This window comes from Astyanax mexicanus, chromosome 7 (genome assembly GCF_023375975.1).
Source record: "Astyanax mexicanus isolate ESR-SI-001 chromosome 7, AstMex3_surface, whole genome shotgun sequence".
Lineage (NCBI taxonomy): Eukaryota > Metazoa > Chordata > Actinopteri > Characiformes > Acestrorhamphidae > Astyanax > Astyanax mexicanus.
In genome coordinates this window covers 910,015-927,500 of record NC_064414.1, presented here as the reverse complement: position 1 = coordinate 927,500, position 17,486 = coordinate 910,015, and the positions used below count along the sequence as shown (strand labels likewise).

Below are 17,486 nucleotides of genomic sequence, written 5' to 3'. Positions count from 1 at the left end.
GACGGACCCGGCCGACTCCGGGCTAATGCGAGGAAGCCATTATTCTCGGCTTCTTAGTGCCCTTTAGTGTATGTGAGTACATGTGTTGCCATTTTTTAATGCGGCGCGAGAGCTCACTTTTTTGTTGTTGTGTTTTTTGTTGTGTGTGTGTGTGTGCGCGAGAGTACAAGCAAGCGAGAATGTAAGCAAGCGAGAGAGAGAGAGGGAGAGAGCGAATGAGAGAGTGAGAGAAAGAATGAGAGAAAGAGAGAGAGGGAGAAGTTAATTAGAGCCTGTGGCTGCTGAAGGTTATGAAAGAGTTGTGGAGAAGCTTGAAGTCCCTTGTGTATTCCTATTCCTACCTCCGACCACAGAAAGAGAGAGAAAGAGAGAGAGAGAGAGAGAGAGAGAGAGCAGATGAGCGAGAGGTGAGGAGAAAGAGGGACTGTAGAAGAAAAAAAAACAAGAAGGAAAACACTGGAGATGAATAGACATGAGAGGAAAAGAGCGAGAGAGAGATAGAGAGAGAGAGAGAGAGAGAGGAGATAATGGATGAAGAAGCAATATCAAGTAAACCTAGAAAAAAAAATAAAGATGAGAGAGATGGAGAGAGATGGATGTACCCAAAAACAAGATGACAAACAAGAGGAGGAGAAGAAAGAAGTAAAGCTGAAATAGAAGAGGTGAAAAAATTCCTTTCCCAGTAATTTTGGCATGCCATTATAAATTCCCATGACATAACAGTGCCTCCACCACGCTTCACAGATAAAAAGAGAGAAAAGCAAAATAAGTTAATAAGGCTGTGTTCAGACTCTCAGCCAAAATCCCCCCAAAAAGTGACATATCTACTTTGGATGCATATAGATTTTTGATTGTCTCTACAGACAGAAACCACATTAAAAACTCAGTTTTTATGTCTTTTAAATCCTGTACAACAGAACAAACAATGAAAAAAGTGTAAAAACCCTAAAAAAGCACCAAAGATTCGTTACAGACGTCGACCTCGATCCCACAGCAACACATGCAGATATGTTTGTGATGTCCAGACAGGCAAATCCAATCTTATTACTTGCAAATAACAGTGTGAACAGTTCTCTCAGCGGATCTGATTTGAGCTTTAGTGCCTTCAGTGGCTGCAGAAGGTTATGAAAGAGCTGTGATGAAAAGTGGAAAGAAAACACTGGAGATGAATGGACATATGAGAGCGAGAGAGAGAAAGAGAGAGAGAGAGAGGACAAGAGACGGAGAGAAATTAACAGAGCGAGAGAGGTGTAAAGAGAGAGAGAGGGGGGGGGGGATAATGGATGAAGAAGTGAGCTCAGAGCACCTGAGAAGAGAGGGAAAAAAAGACGAGAGACGAGAGAGATGGATGTATCCAAAAACAAGATGACAAAGAGGAGGAGAAGAAGAAGAAGCGTAGCTGAAAGAGAAGAGCTGGAGTGCAGAGTGTATGGGATGTGGAGATGGGGTGATGAGGTGATGGGGTGATGCATGCTTTGTGAAAAGCCTGTTATAGCATCTTTTTCTATTTTTTTTTCCTAATTTTTCTTTCCTCTTTCTCTCTTCGCTCACCATCTTTTCAGAAAATCATAATTAAGCTCAGCTAATTACCGCCTGTCCCTCGTTCCCCGTGCCGTCCCTTTCTTTTTCCGTGCTCTTTTCGTTCGCTTTTGTCATCATCTCTGGTCCCTGGACGGCGCTTTTTTAAAAGTGCTGGCCTCAGTCTGTTCTGGTTCTGCAGGAGGGCGATAGGAGGAGTGCGACACAAACGCTTCCAAAAAACTGTAGGCTTTAATACCTGCGCTGATGTATGCGGGCCCTCAGGGGCCGACTTTGACGGCGCGTCCTGGCGCTGGCGTGAAGAGCGGTGGGGACGGAGTGATCAGCGCTGTGTTGCTTTTAGAAGTATTGGGCCGCCAATGGAGCCAAGCAGAAGATACTCGTAAGAGGTGCACTCTCGGGAGTTGTCTGTCCACTCTATAAAGAGTTTTATTTTAGCGACAAAGCGCAAAAATTAAAGTTACTTTATAATTAAATCGACACTACGTCCAATATAGCAATATAACAGTATAACAGTCTCTTCAAGGTAGCTACTTTTAATCAGGCATGCAGCACACAGTAAGCATTTAAAGTGCTGAAAGCTGTGCTTTCATATTACAGCCAGGTACGATATAAGAGGCCTGTAAAACAGATCCAGCCTGGCTTTAAACTGCTGTGTGAATGAATGTGCCCGTGTCTGACAGGGGGGCAAATAAAGCCCACACTAACGCAGGGAAAGTAGAGCGCAGGGCTTTGCTGTTTTATTCCAATAACTTTGATAACTGCTGAGAAACAAAGAAAATATATATATAAAAAACACCTTATAAAACTTATATACCTTATAATTACAGTCCCCAAGCCATCAACTCCAACACCACAACACCACAGCTAATGCAGGTACGGGAATTAACGTGGAAGTTACTCAAAAATAATTGGCCTCTTAAACCGTCGTTATTGTTCTGTAGATTTATTTTAAGACATATTCCTTAACTATGAATAATGATTTAGCCATCGTGACTATATATTTACAACTATAGCACTTTTATCAACTGCTACTTATGCAGTTGTGTAAGAGCTGTGGGGAGTATGAAAGAATATTAAAATAATAGTATTACCGTATGTTTCGCACTCTTAAGTCGCACCAGATTTTAAAGCACATCGAGCACTGGATGTTAATCTACATTAAGAGATTTCTCTCCTGAAAACGGTGTTTTTTGGTGAGTAAAGCGATTCCATTTATCTACAGTAAGCTTTTTTAAGATTTACTGATTTACACTAAAGCTAGCCAGCCAGCGCTACACTAAGGAACCCTGGGTGTGATATTAGCTAGTGGTTTGTCCCATCACGTAGCTTGTTTTAATGCAGCAAATGGGAAGGCTACAGTCCGATATACTTACCTCTGAACAACAAAAGTGCTAACTAGCGCTTAGCATGGTTAGCGGCTAATGCTTATGCTGCTCCAGCAGTGCTAGCCGGTGTTAGGAGCAGGCTACATGCCTATAATACTCACCTCTGAATGGCAAAAGAGCTAACTAGCCCTTTACGCATTTTGAGAGACTAATGCTTATGCTGCTCCAGCAATGCTAGCTGGGGTTAGGAGACATGAACGGCAAAAGAGTTAACTAGCGCTTAACACGTTTAGAGGACAAATTGTTGGTGCACGTCTTGCTGGAGCATCTGTGACCAAGACAGCAAGTCTTTGTGATGCATCAAGAGCCACGGTATCCAGGGTAATGTCAGCATACCACCAAGAAGAACCAACCACATCCAACAGGATTAACTGTGGATGCTGTAAGAGGAAGCTGTCTGAAAGGGATGTTCGGGTGCTAACCCGGATTGTCTCCAAAAAACATAAAACCACGACTGATCAAATCACGCAGAATTCAATGTGCACCTCAACTCTCCTGTTTCCACCAGAACTGTCCGTCACCACAATCAGTTATTGTGCTCTAAAACCAGGTGTTTCAGTTTCATTCTCCAACCCCTGTAAGTGACAGCTGTCAATCTTGTTATCATGACTGATAACAAAGGCAGATGATCTCTGATGTCTCTGCAGGTTGATTGGATAAGAGTAATGAAAGTTGGTGTTGTTTCTGCCCCCTTGGTATTTTGTTTTAGCCGCTCTCTCGTCTAATTAGCCCTGCTGTATGTGTGTGTGTGTTGTATTAAGAGTCAAGCGAAAGGGCCACCGGTGCTTGTATCTAATGCGCGAGAGCATTTTCATGCAAGCAGGCATCATTACGTGCGAGTGTTTGACATTGGCGCATTTTTTATTATATATATATATATTTTTTTTTTCCCCTCACACTGTCTCTCAGTCTCCTCTGTGGCCCGGCTCTCGCGCCCCAATTAGTGGGGCGCGAGAGCCTGGCTTAGAGTAGCACTCACAGACATGCTAGCACCCCTCAGCCAAATCAAATTAGCCCACCTTCCTGCAAACGAGCAGTGCGGCCTATTACCAACCTCTGACACCATGACACACACACACACAGAGACACACACATACACACTCCTGTATTCCAGTCCTCTCTCTCTCTCTCTCTCTCTCTCTCTCTCTCTCTCTCACTCTTTCTCATTTCGTTATTCAGAACATCCCCCTTCACTCAGAGAGATGTAGGTAGGGATTAGGCTAAGGGCCAGAAGAATGTGCCAGCTTTTTTTTATGTGTGTGTGTGTGTGTGTGTGTGTGTGTGTGTGTATAATTGGATTGGCTTACCGAGCTCAGAGGTCAAATGTGTTTTTGCAGCGCCGCTTGCTCGGCGGTCAGCGGAGGTCAGAGGTCGTGACCTTGGCCTTGTCTGTTCCTGCAGTGAAGAGCCCTTAACAAGACAAGGCCAGACCCCTCAAAGAGACGCACACTTCACTTATTCTTCTGAATACAAACACCACATGAATACACTCCACCTCTAGCACTCTCTCTCTGTCTCTCTCTCACTCTCTCACTGTCTCACTCTCTCTCCATCTCTCCAGGTTAAATCGTAGACTAATTGCAGTGTTTAAGTGTTTAAGCTTCACGCAGTCAAAAGCAGAATGTGTGAGCTGTGATCTACAGAGCATTATTATTATTAGCGTCCGTTCTTCCTGTGTGGGACAATAATAAAATAAAAATAAATAAGTAATACACTGCATGGCTAAAAATAAAAACCTTTTTGTTTTTTCCCGAGTGAAAATAAAGTTGATTTATTGATTGATTGAAGTAATCCTGCAGGTTTTTGAATATGTAAATGAATCTGTGTATTACATGAATTGCCGCTGTGTGATTAGGATTAGGTAAGGCTGAATTAGGAGCGTATGGATTGACTGTGTTGTGTTTATGGATTGGGTAGCTTTACGGAGGCGTTAGTCGTGTGTTTGGGGTGGTGTTGGGCGGGTGTGTGGGGGTTGGGAGTAATGCCGTGTGTTACTGTAGGATAGAGTTAGGGCCGCTGGTGTGATTAGGTTTGTGCGGGGAGCTTCAGACCTAATGTAATTAAGCTGTCAGTCAGATTCAGGGGCGTGTGGCTGGTGTAGGGAAGCGGGCGGAGCTGTCAGGCCCCGGCCGATGCGTCGCTTTCCTGAAGAGGTAAAAGAGAAGTTTGCTGAAGGAGAAAGACAGGATGAAACGCCTCCGTGCAGAGGAAGAACCAACGCTAATGAAAACCTCTCAGCCGTTTCCAACAGAGCGGGAATTCTCCGCTGCTGAGGACTTAACCCTTTAGGATCTTTCACAACTGTGGTCAGAAAAAAATATTATTTATTCCTATTTTGTTCCCCCATTTTCTCTCCAATTTACTCGGCCAATTATCCAACCCACTCATTAGGACTCCAACACCAGGAGGGTGAAGAAGACTAGCACACGCCTCCTCCAACACATGTGAAATCAGACTCCGCCTCTTTTTGAACATCTTTTGCCGAGTAGCATCACAATGCATCACAGAAAAGAGCAGCGACTCTGGTGGTTCTGATACATCAGCTCACAGATGCAGTGACTTGTGCTGATCCACATCACCCTAGGAGTGATGAAAGAGGGGAAAGAGCAAAAGAGCGCCATCTACTGTACCCACCCAGAGAGAGCAAGACCCAACGTTCTCTCTCGGGCTCCGGCAGCTGATGGCAAGCTGCATGAACAGGATTCAAACCGGCGATCTCCTGATCATAGCCTTACCACTTGGAGCCCCTTGAATTTTGACTATTTCAAACACGGATGCTGACGTGTTTATTTAGTACTGCCAATGTTAACATGTTAACACGTTTGATCAATCAGGAAACTTTAATACATAACTGCATTTTTTTTTACTCAAATAATCTCATGACCAGGTTTGGTTCCAACTTCCTCCCATAGTTGACTCTTTGTACAGAGCCTGGTGATTAGCATTAGCACTTTTTATTTATTTATTTATTTAGCGATAAACAGAGTGTACTTGGGCAAAACAGGTTCATAAACAGAAAATCCAGCAGAGAAATGGCAAAAGCAAGAGTATTAGAAAATACAAAAATAGATTAGCAATGTATATAAACAATAGAGAGGGCACGACAAAAAATGGTAATCGGTAGTAATAAGCAAAGAAAACATGTCGCAGAAGATCTAGTTAACTATATTCAATACTCAACAGGGTACAGAGCAAACTGAGGGGTATTTATACTAAACAGGCCAGGTGAAATCAATCAGGAACTGGGGGAGTGGGAACGCCATAGCGGCACATGAGACCATAGCAGGCCAAATGGCAACGTCAGGACTGACACTTTGTTTTATGGTTTTACAAAGTGATCATAAAAATCTAATAATAAATAATCAAAAAGATCATAATTGTTTAAAATCTAAATTATAAATTTGCTGTCAATCACTTCGACCAAAAATACAGGTACAGTGTGCAGGTATGGTGACTTATCAGGAGATAAATCATCAGGAGAAAACCCAGACCCAGTGTCCAGTTGTATGTGTCTATATGGGGACATCTTTTATGTCGAACGTTGAACATGTTGAAGATTACAGTCAGTGTAGAAACATGTTTTTCAGCATGTAGGAGATACTAGGTTGCACATACAGGTGTTATGATGTCTGAATCGCAGCCCTGTGATTGGTGTATGAGGGGTGGGTGAGAGGTGATTGAGTGAATTACATATAAATAAATAAATGTCCGTCTGACGCCAGTGTTTCATTTGCAGGTGGTGTTTGAGGGCATCCGTGGAGACGGCTTTGAGGGGGACATCGCCATCGATGACGTCTCGGTTTCCAAAGGCAAGTGTACGCAGGAACAGCCAGCAAAAGGTCAGTACAGTGCAGACCAATCACTGTACAGATACTACAGTACAGGGGTTAGACAATGAGACTGAAACACTTGTCATCATTTTAGTGTGTGATTTTAGGTTTCATGGCTAAATTGGAGCAGCCTGGTGTTCAATCTTCATTAATTGCACATTGCACCAGTAAGAGCAGAGTGTGAAGGTCCAATTAGCAGGGTAAGAGCACAGTTCTGCTCTAAATATTACAATGAACACAACATTATGGGAGACATACCAGAGTTCAAAAGAGGACAAATTGTTGGTGCACGTCTTGCTGGAGCATCTGTGACCAAGACAGCAAGTCTTTGTGATGCATCAAGAGCCACGGTATCCAGGGTAATGTACCATACCACCAAGAAGGACCAACCACATCCAACAGGATTAACTGTGGACGCTGTAAGAGGAAGCTGTCTGAATGGGATGCTTGGGTGCTAACCCGGATTGTTTTTTTTCATGCATCTTGGCATCATGTTCTCCTCCACCAGTCTTACACACTGCTTTGGGATAACTTAATGCTGCTTTACTCCTGGTGCAAAAATTTAAGCAGAGCTTCAGTTAGTTACAGTGCATTACCGGCTGATAACGGTACTCATAGAACGCCTCTCAGTCAAACGGCTCTCAGCCAATCACATTGCAGAGTCATAACTAACTGTGGTATAATTTTTATGTTGCTAAGCTGAGCTAAAGTGATATGCTGGGTGATATGTTGATGTCGTAGTGGTGCCAGGCGAGTCAGTACCCGGGAGATGCCCCTTCTGTGGCGAGGCTGCAGAGGCAGCTGTAAACCCAGCCAGAGCCACTGAGGCCTGGGCATAAGCTGGCAGCTCTGCCCCGCTGCCCACCCCAGGGAAGACCCCGCGCCACAGCAGCCACTCCTCCCGAGCGCCAGGCCTGGCACAGAACGGGCATGAGAACAGGCACAGCGACAGGAAAAGGCCCCCGCCAGGATACTGAGAGAGCAGGCAGCTGCCCAGAGTGCCCTCCTCATCCATCACGCCTCGCACCACAACCACAGAAAACGTGTACAGAGTGACAGCACTCGCACTACCCCTCCACACGTGTGCTGGCACAGTGCCAGCCATATGCATACATTAGTGATGTCAATCAATTACAAAATAAATAATTGTATTAATCACAGAATATTGTATTCTGTGATTAATCGCGATTAGTCACAATTGTTCTTCTTCTTAAAACTTAAGCATCTAATACTGAATATTAAAATGTAAATATTCTCCTCAGGACATAAACATCTAATGGTGAATATTTAAACATAAATAAAATTATATATATTAAAAAAACCTTAAGCATATAGTAAATATTGAATAAATGTGAATAAAATGATAAATGTTGTATTGGCAAACTAGAATTATATTTGTATTATTGGACAATCGTCTAAAACAACAGTATTCTGTGATTAATCGTGATTAGTCACACTTAATCTTATTTTTTAGGATTTAAGCATTTATTAGTGGATATTTAACATAACCTAAAAAAGTGATCACAGTCATCCATTGATACAGTAATAGTATTAATAATAACAGTATTCTGTGATTAATCGTGATTAGTCAGACTTGTTCTTCTTTCTAAGACTCAAGAATATAATAGTGCATATTTAAAGGTAAATAAAATAATAAATGTAAAATTGGCAAAATGGGCTTATAAGTTTATTAGTGATTAATTGTAATTAATCGCGGTTAGTGAATAGACCCCACAATTGTTCTTTTCCTTAGGAACAGTTAGTTCCGACCCTGCAATGTGATTGGCTGAACGGTGTTCTATGAGTGCCGTTATCAGCCGGTAATGCACTGTAACTAACCGAAGCTCTCCATGTATTATTCCGCCTCATTCAGGTAACCTAGCAACGATGCAGCGCTTACAAACCAAACAGCGCAGCTACAAACAGAGCAGCAATGGAACTATTTTAACTGGCGGAGTGTTTATAACCAAACAGATCCTATTTTCTCCTCTTCTTTAACTGTGGTATAATTACGTAATAATACACCCGAGGTTCGTGTTATAACGTGTAATATTGGCACTGCTGTGCTGATCTACGACCACCAATATTACACGCTATAGCACAAACCTCGAGTATATATATATATATATATATATATATAGAGATTTTTTTTTTTGTTTAAGGAAATTGTTTTCAATTCCAGCTAATCCATTCAAATGCAAACCTGACTAACCCTGAGTGCTCGATTCCACCGAGTCTCACAGCTAGAGCTGCAGAACTGTGCTCTAAGTGCTTTAATAACATGATGCTCACACAGTTCCTACCAGTTTACTAAAACACTCGAAATAGTGTTGAATAAATCCCAGAATAATACAGGCCTGAGATCTCACGCTGATTCCTTCACTCTGTGAGGACAAGGTCTCCACCTGTCCTCCTCACGAACCCCACGACATCCATTCAGCAGACACTCCCTGATTCTAAAATCAGTAAAAAGTCAGAATTAGGGTTATTATGGGTCTATTTCCTCTAAAAAGTCCAAACTGAGAAAACCTTTGTTGTGTATTTTATTCCCGCTGGAGCTGGAAATGGCGTCACACCAGAGTTTTGCAGCATTTCAGCTGAATATTATAATAATTTTACCCTACTTTAAAACCTCTTTTTTTAAAAAGTCAACTAAAGACTTCAGAGTTCACTACAACTGCTTTAACCAGCATTTACCAGAGTTCTTTATGGCAAATCCACCAAAAATAAAGTACCAGTCAAAAGTTTGCACACACCTTCTGATTCAATGCTTTATTTAATGTTTTTGTTTTATTTTTCCTACATAGTAAATTAATACTGAAGTGATCTATCAATTATCATCTATAAATGAACACATAATAATTCATTAATTTATTAATTCATTCTTCCATTAATTATTTAATTCATTCATCCATTCATTCATGCATTCATTTGCTCATTTATTCATTCATTCATCCATTCATTCATTTATTCATTCATCTATCCATCCATTCATCTGTCCTTTCATTCATTTATTCATTTACTCACTCATTCACTCATTCATTCACTCATTCATTTATTCATTCATTTATTTATTTGTCCAATTATTCATTCATTCATTCATTCATTTGTCCATCTATTCATTCTTTTGCTCATTTATTCATTTATTTATTCATCCATCTGTCTGTCCGTTTGTTCATTCCTTCATCCATTTATTAATTAATTTGCTCATTTATTCATTCATCTATCCATCTGTCTGCTCATTCATTCATTCATTTACTCATTTATTTACTCATTCATTCACTCATTTGTTCACTCATTCATTTATTCATTCATTCATTCATTCATTTACTCATTCGTTCTACAGTACAAACTCTTCTAATGTGCTAAATCTTCTAACATGAGTCAGATTTTGTTGCACCTTGATATTATATTAATGTTACAGTTTAACACATATATTTAAGTTCTGCCCATTATCCGAATATGGGGATCAATTAATCTTCAGATTATGAATTGGGGTTATTGGCCAACTGCACCTTTTACTAAATGAGTTCTGCTCCAGCGGCTGCTGTAAAGTTGATGGCTGCAAACCAATCAGAGATGGAAATCTAAGCCAAGCTCATCAAAAATTTATGATCGCCCTTACTCCCAGAAGCACCTCATCTGAAAAACGCAGGAAAAAGTAGGTGCCAGAGGGACGATGCGTGAGATTGTCAAGTCAGTGCTGAATTATTTAAGCAGCCGTATAAAAGAGGGGGAGGGAGGGGGGTGTAGAGCGAGAGGGTTAGCGTGAGCAGCTAACGGCTGTAATCACAGAATAAAAACTTTAACTCACACTTCAGCTTCAGAAGTCGTATTTAGAGGTGTTGATAAATACTCAATCCTCACGCAAAAAAAAAAAACATAGATCATACCGGAGCTAAAACACATTCTATGTTTATATTTTTTGTTTTTAGCCAGTTATTGGTTTTGGTTTTGGTTCATTGGTACGTGTACTGGATTTGTAGGCGATTATTGTTTTTTTTTTTCTTCTAAACAAATTTCAGTGTGTTCAGATCACAAAAAAAAAAAACAATTTTCTCTGTTTAATTTACCATTTCTTCGCCAGTATTATTATGGTCTATAGTTGTGCCAACCCCCATTTATTTTAGCTAGCTAGCTAGCATTCAATATCATAATTAACAAAGAGAGATCACCGCTGGTTGGGAGATATAAGGTAGTGAAAATGTTTGCGTGAGAAACGTCTGTTTGACAGGGGGCCATAATGCTAACTAGCATAGCCAGCTGCTAAACACACAAGTTGTAGTAGTTAGCAAGCTAACATTAGTTAGCAAGCTAACTCATTTAGCTAGCTAGCTGCAGTGTCTGTTTCATTATTTTGCTTTGATATAAGTGCCTGAAACTAAAAACTAAAATGAGAATTATGTTTTTTTTCTTGTTTTAGCCAATGAGAAAATAGGGGCGTTCCTGTTAACAGCTAGGTTGCCAGATTCATCGCCAATCCAACATGTATTGGACATGAATATTTTTGACACCAGCTTTGGCAAAATATGCATAAAAATGTGTATAAACATACATGGAAAATGATACGAAAAAATAATTTCCAAAATTTGTATCAAATAAAAATCTGAAAAGTGTGATGTGCAAAAGTATTCAGCCCAATATATCAATATATCAATATTTTGCAGAGCCACCTTTTGCTGCAGTTACAACTGTAAGTGCTTTGGTAGTTTAGTAGTTTGTCTCTACCAGCTGTGATCATCCAGAGACTTTTAGAGATTTTTATAAAACAGCTCAAGCTCCAGCTCAGCCAAGTTAGACAGAGAACATCTGCAAACTGTAGCTCTGGCTGTATGTTTAGGGTCATCGTCTTGCCGGAAGGTGAATCTCCTTCCCAGTCTTTTGTTGCAATCTCAATAAAATACATTTAAGTTTGTGGTTGCAAGATGAAAAAATGGGTTCAAAAGTTCAAGGAGTATGAATACTTTTGCAAGCCACTGTACCTTTGAGTAAGAATGTTGAAAGTTGGGCGATGAGTAAAGGCTGTGACGCTACTCGAGGTGCATGCATGTGTGCTAAATGCACAGTTTCGAATCCAGCTCTTGAGTTGGGTCAGGATGAAAGATGGTGTTACAGCATCACCTGAGCTGGGGTTGGCGCAGAATAATGGCACACACAATGATACCCGGCCACGCCGCGCCACCCACAGGCTGGCATGACCCCTGCAGGTGCTGAAGAGCAGCAGGAAAAAGACAGAATGGCAGTTTTCTGCAGAGGAGAGAAACAAAGAGGTCAAATAAACGAGTGAAATCCATCACAGTGACTGGTGATACCACGTCATACCGCACTGTACCCCCCCAACCCCGGCATCTGGATGGGCAGGACACTGGCAGTGTGTACGGACAGAGAGAATAGAGTGTGTGTGTGTGTGTGTGTGTGTGTTTGTGTGTGTTTGTGTGTCCCGCGGGGACGTACGATACTCTTTATCAGGAGATACTCTGAGTTTGCACATTCATAACAGAAGACAGATCACCTGCTGCTTCCTCCTCTCTCTGTCCTCGTTTCTCCTCTCATCCTTTTCTCCTCTCCTCTGTTCTCTTCCACCCTTTTTTTCTCAGGATTGTATCCCATGACTTTCAACGTGTTCCATGGGAAAAAAATAAATAAATAAATAAATAAATAAGATGAAAACTAAAGCTAATAAGCGCTGCTCTGATCTGTGGGTGATGTGAATGGGCTGTATCCTGTATTGAATTTTGATTTTGTGATATACATCATTTCTTTTCAGAGTTAATCACTTGAATTTCTTGTCTCTTAATGTAAAGTCTGAGAGCATCAGTTAAAGTAAAGTAAAGTAGTGAAGAGGTAGAGTTACAGGTATACAGTGAATAACAGCTCTATTTGAGTAATGTTCTAATAATCCAGATTATGAGAAGCAACAACTACTCAACTAAGTAAAGAAGAAATGAAGGTCTGTCAATCCGAAAGTTCGAAGTCAATTTCAAAAACTTTGAAAGTATTCTCAACTGCAGTCACAAAAAAAAGGCCATTGGAATATTCTAATGATGAAACTGGCACTCATCAGGACTGCCCCAGGAAAGATTTGAAGAGCGAGAGTTAATTATAGTTAACTATCGTTATAACTATAAAGTTACTATATAGTTATAGTTACTATATATTTCTAATGTACGGAAAATATAAAAATACAACGTTGAATTATTACTTTTGCCTTCCTCTCAAAAATACCTGAAAATGCCAGCATTTAATCATTTTTATTTACAATATTATCATGATTAATCACTGATTATTGTTTTTAATATTAATCTAATTTGTGTTTAAGCAACTGACACCACTTATACAACTACATAATTCCAATCTTGCCAATCTGCCATTCATTATTCATTCATATATATTTAAATATTCACTGTTAAAAGTTTTAACTTTAGAAGAAGAAGAAAAAGAAAAGTTTAGATTAATGACAGAATACTGTTGATTGATACTGGTGATTGATCTGCTAAAAATGAAAAATCTTTGATCAGTAATAAAAAACTGAGAGTGCAGTTTTCAGATTAGTAACGTCTTCATGCACTTTTATTGAATGTATGTGTGTAAATATATGTGTGAGCTATTTAACTGAATAGAGCAGAAATGGTACTGAATACATAGAAGAAAATGAAATAAATGCATGAATATATGTGTGTGTTGTTGAACCACTTGTAAGTTTGTAAGGGCAAGTGCTGACACACACCTACACACACACACACACACACACACACACACACACAAACACCAAACTCTGCCTCTCTAAACTTCCTCCCTCCTTCAAAGGTCCTTGAGACGTTAGGACAGGAACCGCAGACACTCGAGTTGTACTTTATTGAAACGGAAGAATAAGAAGCTTTATTAGAAACGTATTGATTTACTGCCAGACCCAAAACCCCCTGATATAAATTGTATTGATCCTTTAAATATAAAGCTACTCTTTATTTATTAAACCCACTTTGTTGGCAGCTCACATGCATAATCTGCTCCGTGTGCATTTCAGTATATACTGTTCACTCTGTGTGTGTGTGTGTGTGTGTGTGTGTGTGTGGGAGGGTGGATGAGTGACAGAGAAAGAGAGAGAGAGAGAGAGAGAGAGAGAGAGAGAGAGAGAGAGAGAGAGAGAGAGAGGGATAAAGAGAGAGAAACAGACTTAGAAACCACAGAACATAAATGATTATAACTAATTGACTGATATTACTGATTTATTCCGTATTATTACACATTAAAATAGTCTCCACACACTTACTTTCCTTTTCTTATCAATTATCATTATTGATATTAGTAAATATGATTACCTTAGTTGTTGTAATTCTTTCAATGTATAAAATATTTATTTTTTTATCTTTCTTTTCTTTCTGTTATATGCTTTGGCAATAGTGTTTCTTATTACATTCTTACCAATAAAGCACTGTTGAACTGAACTGAACTGAACTGAAAGAAAGAGAGAGATACTCAGAGAGAGAGAGAGAGAGAAAGAGGGATAGAGAGAGAGAGACTCAGAAACCACAGAACATAAATGATTATAACTAATTGACTAATATTACTGATTTATTCCTTATAATTACACATTTATAAAAAGTGTTTCTTATTACATTATTACCAATAAAGCACTATTGAACTGAACTGAGAAAAAGAGATACTCAGAGAGAGAGAGAGAGAGAGAGAGTAGAAAACATCTAAATCATATAAACCATATAAATCATATAGCTTAAAAATAATCTACACAGATTTCCCAACACTCAATTACAATGATAATTAATGTCTAATTAACCATAGCATATTATATATGTATATGTGAACTTGATATTATGCATGTATTGTTAATTACTGATCAATTGTTCTTCTTTATTTTTTTCGATTAATCATTTAATTAATGAATTAATACTCTGGCAATACTGTAGTTAACTATGGTTGTGCCAATAAAGCATCTTTAAAGTGAACTGACTCAGCGAAATGAGAAAAAGAGATAGAGAGAGAGAGCGCAAAGCACTGCACTGTTAAGATAGCAACACGTGCCAAAGTCAGAGCTCACCTGGCTTTTAAAGGGAATGATAAGCAAAGAGGGAGAGAAAGAGAGAGATTTGGTCGAGATGGTTTATTTCATGTTACGCCCAAAATTAACCACACACACGATTAATTAAGAGTATTAGTACATGCCTTTTGAACCCCAAAATTTGCTGGAATAGGGCCCAATGACTTTAAATGTCCAGTGTTGTACCCAAGGCCTTACAAGCGTGACTCGAACACACCATCTCTGGTGTGTGTGTGTGTGTGTATGTGTGTGTGTGTGCGCGTGTGTGTGTTTAAAGAGACACAGATGAATTGCAGCTCTTAAATAACAATACAGACGTGTTTAGTTTGTACTTCATTTTTCTCCGTGGCGAGTCGTGTTGAGCTGTGAGCTTTATTGGAAGTCATTACTCATCATTACTGCTGAAATACAACGGCTTTTAATTGGTCTCCGACTACCCATCCGCGTCCCTGAGCTCGTACTTATCTCAGCTCCTTCTCTCTCTTTAATTCTCCAGATTGTTCTCCACGCATACGAACGGCTAAAACATCGCAGCGTTATGATGACACCCAACGCAACCCGTCATTTACAGCCATTATTCCTGAAGCTCTGGGGGGAGTCCTGAGCTTCTCTGGGGTTCATATGGTCACAGCTCAGAAGTCTGTAAAAGATCTATTGATATACTGTACGTAACATGCTTCATGAGGCAAGCTTTCTCTCGCTCTTGCTTCAGAGAACTTCAAAAGCTGGATCTTTAGTTATTTCATGCTTAGGGATGCATTGAGTTACAGTATACAGTATTTCTACATTAATTTATTCATTTAAAATAAATTAAAAGACTTGGACACCTCAAAAGATTTTGTTTCTCTAAAGCCATTCTGTTGTGGAATTGCTCCTATGTTTGGGGTAATTGTCTTGTTGCATGACCCAACTTCTACAGAGTTTCAGCTGACGTACAGACACACTCTCACTCTACATTATTCTGTGGGATTTTACACTTATTTTACACTTGGAAATGTATTGTCCTCCTAATGATTATAAGCTGGCTAGGCCCTGATGCAGCAAAGCTGGCCCAAATCATGAGATTTCCTACACTACACTATACGCACTATACTTACACTTATACTTACATTTCTCATTTTCTGCAAATAAATGTTCTAAATGACAATATTTTTATTTGGAATTTGGGAGAAATATTGCCGTAGTTTTTAGAATAAGTAGGTTTATGTTTGAGTAAAATGAACATTGTTGTTTTATTCTATAAATTCTCCCAAATTTCAAATTCCAAATTCCTCCACCAGTCTTACACACTGCTTTTGGATAACTTTTTTCTACTCACTCCTGGTGCAAAAATTCAAGCAGTTCAGTTCAGTTTGGTGGTTTGATGGCTTGTGATCATCCATCTTCCTCTTGATTATATTCAAAAGATGTTCATTAATGACAGGCTGTTATAATTATTGTATATTCTGAAACGTGACATTTTTTCTCTCTGTTTTGTGTTTTTCAGCCGTAATCGCAGGATCAGCCCAAAGTCTCCGCCCCCTTTTCCTGAGCTCTCCACGTCTCAGCTTATTGTGCCTGTGTGTCCTGCTCTTGTCCAGATGATGGGCTACACTCTTCAACGCTTCCTCGCGCAGGTCGCCCCCCACGGCAGCATCCAGCACTGCCCGAACGCTCCCCTGTCCTCCTTCCTTCCCTCGTTCCTTCCCTTCATTCCCTGTTTTTTTTTATCCACCAATCTTTCTTCATTTTTCATTATTTACCTTTTCATTCTTCCGCAAAAACACTCTCTTTACTATTCTCCAATTCTCACACTTTACACTTTAATCCATCAGTTTTTAAATTATTATTATTATTATATATATATATATTATTACTTTCCTGATCTCGGCATCAACTTGTTTGATACTTGATAACTTCTATGACCTGCAATGTGACGGCAAATCGTAACCTTCGATTCTCATTCAAGTCTAACATATTCAATCTTATTAATCTATATTTAAAATGTTTAAGTTTTTAGTTATTCCCATTATTAAATCCATACCATCCTCCCCCACCATCCTCCCTCTCGCTCCTCGCTCCCCTTTCTGTGTTGCCGACACACCAAAGTGTCAACTATGCTACCAAAGATGATGGAGGTTCTTCAGAAGATGATGAAGAGAAGAAGAGAAGAGGAGAAGAGGACGAGGTGGAAGTGGGGCTCGAAACGAAGCCCCTCGAAGCTATTTAGCATAGACATAGACCTCTTCCCTTAGAGACTGAAACACAGACCTGCACAGAAACGCCAATCCCAGAGATGGATTAGCAGAATGTACGGCTGGGAGTGTTCGTAAAGGTGACGACCGTCTGAAATGAAACTACGTTGAGTGACGTTGAGGTTTTTTGAGTGATTTTGTTGAGCGATTTTGATGAGCGATTTCGATGAGTCGGTTGGACCAGAGCCTGTACATTCACATGTATATGACGTAATATATCACGTAAATATCGACAAAAGAACACGAACGGACAGCAACTTCTCAGACTATGATACCGTTAAACTAAAGAAGCACAAATTTATAAGCTTTTTTGTAATCATTTCCGTTTCCCTGTGTGGTATTTTGTCCATATACAGACAAATATTGGCTGTATGCCTTGTCTTTTGGCTTACTTTATGAGAAATGAGAAATATTCCTGCCCTGCTGCTGATGTTTCAAC

At 39.8% G+C, this 17,486-nt stretch overlaps 1 protein-coding gene across 1 annotated transcript in view; it reads left to right on the top strand.

Annotated features, from left to right (window-relative positions):
* The window catches only part of LOC103023441 (MAM domain-containing glycosylphosphatidylinositol anchor protein 1), a 229,565-nt gene extending 213,039 nt beyond the window's left edge, over positions 1-16,526 (top strand). Inside the window, exons 17-18 of the mRNA XM_022685148.2 lie at positions 6,664-6,766; positions 16,300-16,526. Of these exons, the coding sequence (XP_022540869.1) occupies positions 6,664-6,766; positions 16,300-16,397 (201 nt within the window). The 3' untranslated portion in view covers positions 16,398-16,526. The remainder of the gene's footprint in view (positions 1-6,663; positions 6,767-16,299) is intronic.
* The last annotated feature ends 960 nt before the right edge of the window (positions 16,527-17,486 follow it).